This window comes from Xiphophorus hellerii, chromosome 24 (assembly GCF_003331165.1).
Source record: "Xiphophorus hellerii strain 12219 chromosome 24, Xiphophorus_hellerii-4.1, whole genome shotgun sequence".
In the NCBI taxonomy this organism is placed as follows: Eukaryota; Metazoa; Chordata; class Actinopteri; order Cyprinodontiformes; family Poeciliidae; genus Xiphophorus; species Xiphophorus hellerii.
The window spans coordinates 11,117,737-11,130,711 of record NC_045695.1 but is presented as its reverse complement, the minus strand read 5'-3'; the positions used below and the strand labels follow the sequence as shown (position 1 = coordinate 11,130,711).

General features: G+C 41.7%; 2 protein-coding genes across 4 annotated transcripts in view; one reads left to right on the top strand and one right to left on the bottom strand.

The window, feature by feature from the left end:
- zranb3 (zinc finger, RAN-binding domain containing 3) overlaps nt 1-5,426 on the top strand; it is a 98,190-nt gene extending 92,764 nt beyond the window's left edge. For both annotated transcript variants that reach the window (XR_004338201.1, XM_032556039.1), the window contains exon 23: nt 4,486-5,426. The gene's annotated coding sequence lies outside the window, so the exon portion shown is untranslated. The remainder of the gene's footprint in view (nt 1-4,485) is intronic.
- Nucleotides 5,427-6,569: 1,143 nt separating this feature from the next.
- On the bottom strand, nt 6,570-12,371 carry LOC116715582 (cyclin-T2-like). Of its 2 annotated transcripts, XM_032556043.1 has the most exons (9): nt 12,124-12,366; nt 11,609-11,690; nt 11,394-11,522; nt 10,483-10,543; nt 10,320-10,382; nt 10,092-10,137; nt 8,730-8,893; nt 8,507-8,577; nt 6,570-8,427 (listed from the first exon to the last, which is right to left on the bottom strand). In XM_032556043.1, the coding sequence occupies exons 1-9, from the start codon at nt 12,279-12,281 to the stop codon at nt 7,414-7,416; spliced, it is 1,788 nt and encodes a 595-aa protein (XP_032411934.1). In that variant the 5' UTR covers nt 12,282-12,366; the 3' UTR covers nt 6,570-7,413. The 2 variants fall into 2 exon arrangements, 1 of the variants encoding a protein (XP_032411934.1); XR_004338202.1 differs by lacking the exons at nt 6,570-8,427; nt 8,507-8,577 and having other exon boundaries at nt 8,763-8,893; nt 9,769-10,137; nt 12,124-12,371.
- Nucleotides 12,372-12,975: the final 604 nt, after the last annotated feature.

Below are 12,975 nucleotides of genomic sequence, written 5' to 3'. Positions count from 1 at the left end.
CCGTGGACATCTTCACACCCACCCTTCTTATCTTTTTCTCTGGATATGCAGTAATGCCAGTTACCGTGTGAGTGGGCTGGTGCGGAAAAAGGGGGAAAGTTGGCCGCAGCGGCATTCGCCATCGGCCCACACAGAATTATTCCATGTGATGATATAAATCTTATTTAATGATGTGATAGCGGGCAGGTTCTGCCAGCCGCGATGAAAGGAAGCGAGGTGTCCGCCGCGTGCACCTGGAGAAGCGAAGACCTTTCTGGCAGTTGGATGTGTTCACACACCCAGGAGGTCTATCTTTGCTAGAGAGGGTGAAAGCCATGTCCAGACACTGCCTGTGTTTATATCAGCCCAACACATCCGATAATTTGGCTTTTTGAACACATGGTTGTCCTAGATTCTTATCTGCTGTATTAGTGAGCAGAATACAACTCTGGAGAAAAAAACAGGAGGTCTGGTTTTCACTGTCTGCAAGCAGCTGATGGCAGATGATCCATTTTGCCTGCTGATAAATTGTGATTAGGTGATTAGGAGTTTGGAGGATGAAACTCCGGAGTTGGAGTTATTTTAGCACCAGTACGGCCGTCACCCTTGGTTGATTAAATACCCATCTTGTCTCGTCCCTTGTCCTATTTTTAGCCTGGAAGCACTGAAACCTTGCAGATTTCTTCTGTTTTTAGCTTTTTTCATCCTCTTCCTCAGTCAGCCCTGGCCAGATTTGTCTCCATTAGCATCACCATTTTTTGGCAACACCTCAGAGGTGGTCCAAGCCGGACCTGATCGGGTATTGCAAGCAAGTGATTTCCTTGGCAGCAGAACTTATTCATTGATTGTCCCTTTGATTTACGTCAACAACAAAATCTCAACCACCATTTTCAAATGCCCTTTTAAAACTTACCTTTCACACAAGACCATAGAAGTTAGCGAGACGATGAGCTGCAAATCAATAACTCTGTGATCAAACCTTTTTATGTCGATTGCGGTGGAAAAGTGTATAAAGTTTCAACTGGACAAGGCAACCGGCAACGAGCAAATGTACCAAGCTATTTTGGAGAAAGTAGACATCCAAGGATATAAGATCTTGGTGAATATTGATGTAATGCCAGATGGAAGTATCTGGATATTTATCTTAGCAATGCTACAGCAAATGTGTCCCATAGTTTAAATGCAAAATGCAGTTTTTAAATGATGATTTCATTCATTAAGGAGAGTTATCCTTATCCAAAGTGCAGCTGTACAGGCACCCCTAAATCATCGCTTTATGCTTACTTTTTTTTATAGGCGCTTCCAAGTCCTACCGCTTTTATTTGGATGGTTACTTGCTTTTTTTTTCAAAAGTTCCTACCTTCAGATTCAACTTTTTGTTTGTTTAGTATTCCAATAAACGCCCGACACTCTTTAATTACTTCTACTTGCAAATGTATTCAGTTTCGTTTTTCTTTCTTTTGTGTGTAAATTTGGATTTTTTTCCCCCCTCAAGTCCATATCTCAGGGCTTTTGTTTCAGATGAGCTGAATCCGGGTGATTTCACACCAAGCGTAACTCGTGTAGGTGATGATGACGGCGGTGCTTTCAGTAACCACAACAAAAACATTCGCATAAAATACCAGGATAGGGTCAACTAATTATGCTGCATTAGGATGTTGCATAGTAACTCCGCGCGAGCAGATCTACTTCATTAGTTGTTTGTTTTTGTGTCGTGCGTTTTCTGCGGCTGCTTTATTGTGAAGCGAACAGAAAGCAAAGGTAATAAGAGGACATGAGCACAGTGGAGGAATTATCCTGCAGCAGGTGCATCTTCTGGATATTTCTCTCAAGGCACACATGGAGGATTAGCTGCTTTACACCCACAGATGCACACACACACAAGTGTGAATCACTGCCTCTCACACATGCACACACAACTTCACCGTTCGAGATATGCTGATGGAAAATGACGGATGTTTCATAAGCAAAACAAGGGTTTTTTTCATTATCTCAGCGCCAATGCTGTTAGATTTGACTCAGCGTTACCGCATTGTCATGTAAGTGCTATATTCAAGCTGTAGTTACACAACTCAATCACTCTTATTGCATCTTAAAACCCAAAAATATCAATAAAGCACCCCCACTGCTTCAGCGTACCGCTGTTGGAGGAAGGGAAAAAAATGCTATGCTCTGTCAACCCAAATCCAGCTTTGGAAAGCTTCAACTCCCACCTCTCCAATTCAGCTTTCTCGACTCATCCTCCTCCTCACACTCCCACTCGCACTCATAATCCATAACGTTTTGTTTCGCTGCTACACCGATGACATCCAGCCGAATTTCCCACAGAAAGCCGATGAGCTGAAACGCTCCCTTTGCTCCCTTCGGTACAGGACGTTCTAGGACAAGAACCAGCGAGAACATAGACGGTTTTTAACTGACCGTTCCTCCGATTAAACCACCACATACGTTCTTTCACCTAATGTGCTTAATTACTCCTTTTGTTTATTCGTTGGCTTTAATCTTCCTGGATTTCTGCTTCTTTATCTTCAGTTTCAAGGGAAATAATTGATTGTGTGGTGACTTGGGGATTGGGAGTGACATTTGTGGGAATAATACAGTCAGGTTTTTGTGTTTTCAAGCAAGTCATGCAAATGTCAGCAACTTAAGAACAGAAATTTTCATCCTCCAGACTCTCGGACTTTGATTTCGAAGTTAAATGTACAATTCTCTCACTTCTGCTTTTATCACTGTTTTCCTTCCACTCAACATTTTATTTAAATGCCTATATGCAGTATTCTGTTACCAGCCAGCTTGATTAAAAATAACCTTTTCTAGTTCATTGAGTACCTGTTAGGCAAGCGTCACGCCAGCATTCTTCTGGCGTTGAGGCCACAAGAGGATGCACTTGGATTAGAAACTGGGGTAGCAGAGGGAATAATTAGAGTTAAATTGCTAAATAAATGCCCTGTTTTTCACCAGGAACAGCTGGCTAACATGAATACCAACGCTTGTGAAAAAAGGATACCTGAGCTAAATTAAATAAAATCACACTATGAAGATGGCAGCTAATTTATGCTCCTGCCAATCGCTGAATATAATTCCAACAGCAGCGTGATTGTAACATTACTGTACTTTTTAATTTTAATTGCTTACAGGGTGTTTAAAGTTCACTTTCTGAACTGAATTACTAATATAAATTACATTTTTGATGATATTTGTCTTTACTGAGATGCAACTATCAGTATTTAGCTTAATTAGCTGGTTTGTTTTGATTTGGCTATTAAAATGTGGGTTGTGGCACCACCTTGTGGTGACTGGCAGGTATAGCAACAGGGATTGATTTTTTTATTTATTTTTAATTTTATGTCGCTTTCAATCTTTTTTCATGGTAATGTAATAGGAAGTGGGCAGACGAAAAGTTGGGGAAGATGTGCAGCAATTATCGGAAATCGTACAGGGCGCTAACGCTACACGACAGAAACTTCATATTTAAAAAACAAAACAGCTCTTACTTAGAGAATTCAATTTTCACAAATAATGAAGCACACAAACTGCAGCACAGCTATCTCGTAGAGGAAGCTAGAAAAACAGCGCCATATGATGCCAGTTGATTGTTGCTTAAAAAAAAGGAAATTAATACTTTTTAGGTTTTTTAACCTTGTGGTTGCTGTGGAACAGACCATTATTGTAGATTGTGCATCTTTTGTTGTTACTTTAATTTTTAAAATTTGTAAAAATGAGTCACTTGTTTGCTAACTAAGAAAGTTGCAAGTTCATTTGATTTCCAAAACGAAGCTAATCAAAGAAATCCCTTTTACATTTGTGTTTCAGGTGTGTAACAAAACAAACAAATCCATGTATAGATTATTCCCACTAAAATGATGAATAAATCTTTCCGTCGTGATGACAAAAGCCACAGTCAGGTATAAACCGAGCCATTAGGAGCAAAATAATTATTAGGGGAGGTATTTTCCTGGTGTTGTGATTGCAGGGTCATTATGCTCTCCCTAATGAAACAAACCAGCGGAGAGCCTCCATCTCGACTGTAGCCGTTATCATCACCCTTCAGAGAATGTAAAAAGGAAAACACTTCAGCAGCAGGCTAATTAAAACCAGAGAGGTCTGGATGAGGAGGCCAAACAGCCCACACAGGTGGCGCGCACATCAATGTGTGTGTGTAAGGCACTGCCCTGCATCATGTTTATGCATGGTCCGCGTGAGAGTGGGTGTGTGTGAGGAAGCAATTCATGCTTTTTCTTCTGTTATTATTACGAGTGGGTGTGTGTGAGAAGGAGGATGCGGAGTTCTCCGTTCGTTTTAATGGCGGCTGCCGTCTTCCTCATCTCCTCGCGCCTCCACCGCTGTCGGGAAGGACCCGACTTTCATCTGACAGGACCCCGCTCAAATAGGCCATTGGTGCTCCATAATTAGTTCAAATGTCGAAGTTGGTGAATAATTGATGATCGGGGACGAGCAGGGAGGAAGACATTTCACATCAACAGTTTTTTTTTCTCTTTTTTAAAGGACAGCTGGTGCTGTGCGGTTCCCACCGCAGACATGAATCTCTGGTGTTGAGGCCACAAGAGGATGCACTCGGAGCAGAAACTGGGGTAGTAAAGGGAATAATTACAGAGTTAAACTGCAAAATAAATGTCTTGTTTTCACCGGGAACAGGCGGCTGAAGGGAATACAGACGCTTATGAAAAACAGATACCTGAGCAAAAATAAAGCCAACCACACCAAGAAGACAGAGGCTAATTTATGCTGCTGCCAATCACTGAATATAATTGCAATAGCATGGTATAATAGCAGCTCAGGACTAGTCATTTTCCCCCTCCGGCTCTATCTCAGGTGCTTGGAGAGGTTTCCATCAGCTCCTGATTTTTCAAGAGAGACCTCTCAGACATAAATGACAATGGACTTTCAATGGCTTATAATTATGCCACTTTCCTGCGCAATTTCCTGCCCGTCATTTGCATTAAGACTCATGCGGGTGAAAGTGAGCCACACGCTGCTCTGCTAAAGGCCCTCGGATCGACCCCATGCTTCAAATTACCAGGTGCTCTAACACTTCTTGGAACGTCTCTGCTCCCCCCGCCGCCGCTGTCCTAAAGTTATCCGACTGTTAATTGGATGGATGACGTCCAGAGTGTGTGACTGCGTGAGGATTGCAGAGAGAGGCGTGCGCCTCGGATTTGTGCCACGGAAACCAGCGTTCGCCGTTTCCTCTCTCCAAGGTTATTCAACACTGCATCTTGTGTTCTCAAAAAACTAAAATCCTTTAAAATAATAAATAAAAAATTATGCTGAATGTCTTGGTGATCTGTGTTGGATCAAGGGCCAAATGTAATACTGCCATCTAGTGGACGTGACAGGAAAAAGACTGCTTAACAGTTGGGGATAAATGTGAAATGGGAAGAAAATAATTTGATTTCATGTTTAGAAATAAAATTCTGAATTGTCTAGCGTGTGTTTTGTACCTGACATCACCTTTCTATTCACAAATAAGCCCAACATTTGAGAGCAGTTTGGTTTTATTTAAGGTTAAATTCATATAAAAACATATCAGGTGACTCTAAAAATTTTGAAAACTTTACAAAAGTACGTTTAGTTGCCATAAGAAGTCCTTCCTTTTTTTGTTTAGTAACTAATTAAGTTTAAATCTGCTGCCTCAGCTGTTTTAGTAATCATGTGACGGCTCAGATTATATTGTGTGAGGGACGTAAGGTTTTTTTTTTGCATCTATATAAAGCATTTTTCACATTCTTCCACATGCAGTCAGCAGATTGGGCAATGCTTTCCTTTCAGATGGCTCTTAATTCTGGGATTTGTTGCTCTCAGAAGCGGCTCTCGTTCCCCCCCTTCGCTCTCTGCGGATCTTCGCAGTAGGCATCTCTCGTAGCGTTTTGAGAGGTAGCTGAAAATAAATCACCGCCCTCCCACCAGTATGCAAGCATGTCCAGATGGTGGAGTTTTCACTGACGTCCCCCCGCTGAATTTCCCCCCATTGTCTTCCTCTCTAAAATTAGAAGGCAATACTTGGTTGAAAAGCGCTGCGTCTGCTCAGATGGTGCTGGTTAATTATCAGGAACTGGATTTATGTGCCGCCCACTAGTGAGCCGTAAAGGCTAAATCGTTTGAGAGTTTAGCAGAGAACCCTAAAGAGTTTAAATTTTAGTGTTAACTTTCAGAGTCCTTTGCTTAATTTAAATAAAATTCATGTAGCAGGAAGATACATGAATCAGATTTATGTCATTATCCTTGTTTTTATTGTGACAAGTTTGCTTTTCTTACGTGGAAATAAGACCTCCAGCTTATTTTTATGCAATAATATCTCATTTATTTTATTATCTTGGCATAATGACTTTGTTTTGACTCAGACAGGCTTGTTTTTTACGGCATTAACAGCTTAACGATGTCTTGATATGAAAGCAAGATACGTCGAGGGTTTCAGTATCTACTTTGATCGTCATTGTTCTGCTTCACGGTTTCCCCCAGAAAATCTGCTAAGCCTGGTGGTTGGGGCGCTCAGCAGGCCGCCGAGTTTTTGAGATCACCTTTTTCCATCTCGTCATTTTAGTCAATAGTAGAAAATGGGAAACAATGGCTGTCAGTTTTGGGTGTTTTTATTTGGGCTCCCAATACATAAGTCAAGGTTTTGTTCATCAATACAGTCTGCTTTGGATTTTAATACAATGGAGTTGTTTGGACTGATGCAGTAACCAACACTTCTGAACTACAGCCCTATATACACAACTTTAGAGATCTGTATTTTCAGATAGTTAACATTTATCATACTGAATAGCGATTGACTAGAACAATCACGAGATTTTTTTTGTTTTAATTTTAGCTGCTGTGTTTTCGATGCAGATCCACAGCAGTTATCTTCATCTGTAGCTCTGAAATGAGTGCTCACCAGGTTCTGGTATAAATAAACGGGCCTCCCATTTGTTCTGCACTCTGTAACGTCAGCAGACCATTTTTCTCTGGATCAGATACAAAAGTTTGATCCATTCTCCCCCACCGCACCGGAGGGAGGCTCTCTCTTTTATCAAAAAATGTTTAAGACCTGAGATTTCTGTGGAACAAAACTGAAGGACAACAAAAAAATTAAGTGTAAACTGTCACAAAGGCAGCAAAATGTCAGCCATTTTTCTTCTTCCTTTTCCTCTTCTTGTGACTTTTAAAACGTGCACATTAAAATAACTGTCAGCTCATTTTAAAATAACATTTAACGGAATTATTTTCCAGCTGCATTCCTAAAACAACTCACACATGGTTTTTTTTTCTTTTGCGTTGCAAGGAATTAATACACAGCTCTATAGATTGATAGGAATCATCAATAATCAGTGTGTAGACACGACTGAGGGTGATGCAGATAACTTAAGACGGATAAATTTCACTTTTTAAACTCTATAAAACCTCATCCTAGATAAATCTAGGGACTCACAGTTACAAGTTCATTCCTTGGGCACTTAGTAAAGAGTCCAGCATGTCAAAAGTGTTTTTGTAGTCAGTGTGTTGGCCGTTGGACAGCAGCATGCCGTTCGTCCCGTCGTGGAGCTCCATCGCTCTCTGGCCGCCGTCTGACTGGTAGTGAGCCGAGCCAACGCCTCCTTTGGAGGACCTGCTGCTCTTGGAGGACGAGTGGTGGTGGTGGTGGTTGTTGTGGCCGCCAGAGTCGGCGTGCTGTCTCTTACGGGACGAGCCAGAGGAGCTGCTGTCGTTAAAATGGCCGCCGGAAGCTCGGACAGAGAAGGCAGCGCCGTCGGCCGTCACCCTGCTGTTCCCGCTGATGGCGTACGAGTGGGAGTGGCTGTGTTTGGAGTGGCGGTGTCCGCCGTGCTCTTTGTGCTTGTCCTTCCCCGACAGACTTGCGCCCTGATCCGAAGAAACCTTGATTCTCATTTTGAACTCCTCGCCCGTGACGGAGCCGTTCTCGGCGTAGGAAGAGGCGAGCCGGGGCTTCTTTGAGCTCGCCTTCTCCCGCCTGCCGTCACCCGACTGGCCGGCCTGCGGCTGCTGGGAGCGTCTCTTGTGGTGGTGCGAGGAGACGGCCGGAGGAGCATAAACGTCGGCTCCGACCTCCTCCTTAACGCCGTTCTGCAAGGCCAGCTCTCCTGCTTGCTTCACCCTGTACTTCTCCAGAGTCAAGACTTTCTGCGGCCGTGAAAAGGAAGCGGCGCCCAGCTGCTCGTGGTCGCTGCTGGACCCGGCTGTGGCTTTGTGTTTGTGTTTGACTAGCGTGAAGTCTGAGTGGGCAGGCTGGGAGAACTGGTCGCTGAGCTGCTGGTACATGGGGTAAGAGGCGGCTATGGAGCTCAGGCTGGACATTTCTGAGTTTGATGTGGAGGTGGAGGGGAAGAAGGAGTTGGTTACACCAGGAAGGCCATCTAAGGACGTCCCCTGGAAGGCACTCTCCACAGCCGAGCCTTCAGTCTTTGGTTTCTTTGCTGCTTGAATAGCCTACAGAGGGACAGTTCAGAGCACTGTGAATCAACACGTCACTGCAGCAGGTCATGTAGGTGGATCATTCTGGACTTACCCTCCAGTTTCGTATCCTCTTCAGCTTGCTGGGCGTCCTCTCCAGAATCTGAAGGAACTCATGGGTGAGCTCTGGAAGCAACAAAAAGGGCATTGGCTGATAAATAATACATCTGCAATAATTTGTTACACAACAGGGCTCCTACATGCATGTATTTTCAAATTCCAGACTTTTTAAGACTGTATTTCAGGGTTCTGCAATTGTCATTGTTTTACAATCTCACCATCTAGCAGCTGTAGCGTTACGGTGCGGTCCACGTACTCCCACCAGTGTTTCCCGTCTGTGGACACCGGGATCTCCCAGTTGGACCACTTGCAGGCCAGGTGGATGCAGACACATGCAACCACTGTTGGCCTATACTGCAGGCAGAAGGTGGTGAGGTGCAAACTGCAAGAAGAGACATGACACACACCAGAGATATATCACTTGCTCCAGAAAAGATTACCAAACTCATTTAACAAACAGTGACTAAATTATTAACATCCATTTTCAATCATTAACTCACCTTCTAGAACTGGAAAATGTATAAAAACATTTATGACATGGTGTTAAAAATCTGAGAGGCATGTAGCCGAATTATAATTAAGTCTTTATTGCAGATAGTATGAACCAGGAATACTTTCTTTCATGTCATCAGATTTGTTTATGCACACATTTAAAAGTTAGCTATCGGAATGCGGTGATACAGGAAATTAAATGGGGAACAAGTAAGCTAAATGGGTTGAGTTTAAGCCACTGCAGCAAAATATTTATTTTAAAGCCAATTAAAAAAGATTGGCACTGTGATAACATTTTGTGATTACCACATATTTTATAACACTAGAAACCTTGAAAGACTCCTCAAATTCAGCTATTTAAAGTATAAACTGAAGGTTAATACAGATGTTTTTAACTTATTTATCACCTGGTTGATTTATTCATGTATTTATATATGTATTATTATATTGCATGCAAATTAAAGTGACCTGCTGCTACCAATACTGCCACAAGATGGCAGTAATAAAAAGAAGATGCTTTCATCTCATGCTTTCATTATTTAAATGTTCCGTTTTCAGGAAAATGCCCTTCTCGTAAGTTTGTTCGGTTTTTCGTCCATGTATTTATACAATGAGTACAAAACAAATAGGGTTTTAAGTAAAAAAATTTTAAAAAAAATCTTAGCTTGCATTATAGTTTGTCGTTTCTGTAAAAGGATGGGAATTTTTTTTTTTTAAATACAGAAAAAAATTAAAAATTCAAAGAAAGAACTGAACTGTACTTACCAAGAAACTATAAGTTAAAGAATCTTTAGCGGCAATCTATATTCAGGCTACCGTTTGTGTTTTTTAGACATGTGCACTCGGTACCAAACAACCCTGAGAGGTAAACAGCAACACTACACTCCACACTGTGCATTCAACCCCTCTGTGCCAACACTGAGCCCCTGTACAATACACCGCACACAGCAGCCTGGTCGGTACTTCCCAGCATGGGGGTTCCCAGGGTCCAGGCTGCTCGCAGGGCGTTGGACACAGGAAGGGGGACCCTGCAGGACAGGAAGCCATAGTGTGCCATTACAGTGCAAGAATGGGAACAGGATAATAACCTGTTGGTAGCCATGAAATAGGAAGTCTGTGCCAAATCCTTGCTTGCTGTAAAAGAAGAGAGAAAGAAAGATGCTTTAAAACTCATTTACATAATAAGCTTTACATCACAACATGCAGTCTATGTAGTTTGGGAATCCATGATACCAAAAAATAAATAAAATAAAAGGTCCCTTTAACTCAAATAAACTTGATTTACTGTAAATCTTTGCAAGAAAAAAAGGCAATACCTCGCACTAGCTGGGAACACCTCACAACATCTGTGTGAGGATGATCAACTGTAATTTCAAAACCTGTAACCAACATAAAAAGAAGCATGTTAATGTGAAGAAAAAAGAATCAAATGACAGTGACTCAAAGCAGACTTTAAATAAATTGAGGCGGATTTCTCACCCAGCGTTTGCAGCACTATCGTTTCCAGGGCTACAAGCTCTTGTGCCAGCAGTTGGAATGCCTGAAAAAATAAAAATAAAGAAAGAAATGCAAAATATGCGTCTTATTCTGCACCTACTATCAAAGTCAGAGCAGGGTAATGTTTTACAACAGTCCAGTTAAAGCGCAAAGTTGTGTGTTTGAGAGAAAACTTTGAAATTGCCATTTTGTCACTCTCCATTCAGTCTGACAAAGAAAATTGGGTAGAGCTAAATGAGACGCATCCTAAAAAACTGGCAACTTTAAATTTTTTTGGTCATGGCAACAGAATCCAAGCACGTCTCCACTTCCCAACGTGCATTTTCTTTCAAATTCCTTCGATTTACACTCAAAAATATACATATGTAGCTGGCGAATTAGAATTTGGAGTTACATTCCCTAGAAAAATCTGTGAATACCGAACTGCAAATGTTCCATCAATTACAGAGGCTGGATGAACTCAGTTCAGCAGCCACAGTAGGATTTTTCTCCCATTTATGTCCATAGTTTACAGAGAGAAAACAAAGCATGAAAAGAATCTCACTGTACAACAATACCAATCAGGAGAATAGTTCAAACAATTCCACTGAAATATAAAAAAGCTGAGACGGTGAAGTATCAGCTGTTTACTGGTTAGAACTGGCTTTGGTCTAGAACATTCCTCTGTTCTAAATATATCTAGACTGGCGTAGGGATGAAAAGCAAACACTTTTTCTTACAAAGGCTTGGATTTTTCACCACAAAGCAAAAATGACATCAGCCACGATGAGACACGGTGGCAGCCCGTTACTTTCTCTTGGTTAAAATGATTTTAAAACAAAGGATTGCCTTAGAGTAACACCATAAAGATCCAGCCAAAACCAAAATCAATTCTTCAATATTAGATTACTTACACTGCTTTTAGTGTCAGGGACGGGGTCCTGCGGGTTAATGAAGGCTTGGGCTATTTTAATGACGTGCTCCAGCTTCCTGGGCTGCTCCTCCACTTTGGCTGCCAGGAATAACGTGGTCTGGGAAATGATCTGTTAATGACGATGGAAACAGCGTTAATTAATCCTATTAACGCACAAGTCTGCGTTAATAGCAGGAGAACTGCTGTTGTACTTACATTTCTGTTGAATTTGGTGAACGAGTGGATCATATAAAACCTATGCATATAAACTATAGCGGTGTTGATTATTAGTTGAGACCTGTATGAGGAGTTAAGGAAGAAAGGCGGATGACGTAGAGGAAACCAGCGTTTAGCCAGAAATTTCGACCCAAGAAAACGACTGACGTAACACTAGTTAAATCAGGGAGAAAACTGGTGCTTAGGCCTCCAGCTCCTGGTGGATTATATGTCTATTTCTAAAGTACTGTTGGGTGTTAATGATGCATATAAAACGTGTCGATGCTAACAATAGAAACCGAACCAGACTAAACAATAGCTAAGCTAACTACAGGCCTGTGCTACTCTGGTGACTCATAAACATCAATCTATCCTGGTTTGATCACATTTTTTTAGTTATAAATATATATTTGTTACGGAAAGAGTAGAAATCGTTGAGAAAAACCAAGTAAGAGTCGCGGTAAGCTCAAGGTAACCGCATCTAACCGGTTAGCCGCTGCCCTCACAAAGGATACACGTTGAGTCTTTGGCCGATGTCCTGGATCAGATTAGCGGCCTGCTGCCTGTAGGAGAGCTCCTTGTCCGCCTCTATCCCGCAGCGTCGAGACGGGGTGTTTTCCAGCTGCTCCCGGGTAAACAGCCATTTCGTAGAGGGTCCCCGGTGCACCGCCATTACGCTCCCACGGCCAAGCCCGACGGTGTTAGCACCGGGAGGGAGCGAGGCGACCGGAGCACCGGAATGACGAAACGAGAAGCCGAGTGTGAAGCCGGGAAGTGGTGCATTTCTGCAACAGTGACACCAGTGGTCGGAGGAGCGAATTACAACAAGAAAACATGAAATATACATTTTGCTTTAATTTATTATATTATGGAAGATTAGAACTACTGGAAAAATATAAAGTAACTTTTCAGAAAAATAGATAAATAAATAAAAGTAGGGACAAGGGTGAACAGAAAATGGATGGATGGATGGATGGATGGATGGATGGATGGATGGATGGATGGATGGATGGAATAAAAGTCAAATAAATTATTCAAGTAAAAGTAAAAAAGTATTTGGTGAAAAGGCTACTCAAGTACTGATCAAAACACAAAAACTTATGAAGCCGACACTTAAAGTATTCTTCATATAGTGACAATTCACAACAAATGTCACCTTAAGACATTACAAAAAAGTATTTCAATTGAACCTAGTTTTCAAACAATGCAGCCAAGTTCAGTGAATTATTATACAATTTGTTTAAGAAGGCATATATGTAAGGAAACAAATTGTGTGGCTGTAAAATGTGAATTATGAGCTGAAATCGTAGCACAATTTCACATTTTGTTGACTTTTTAGACATGTTTGATGTAAAATAACTTGCAAT

Bases quoted from the DNA above. Each gene is read 5' to 3' on its own strand.
- LOC116715582 (XM_032556043.1), bottom strand. From the start codon at position 12,281: ATGGCGGTGCACCGGGGACCCTCTACGAAATGGCTGTTTACCCGGGAG. The intron at 8,894-10,091 runs GTTATTATCCTG...CTCTTCTTGCAG, and splicing joins TATTTCATGGCTACCAACAG to TTTGCACCTCACCACCTTCT. The intron at 8,578-8,729 runs GTGAGATTGTAA...TGTTGCTTCCAG, and splicing joins AACGCTACAGCTGCTAGATG to AGCTCACCCATGAGTTCCTT.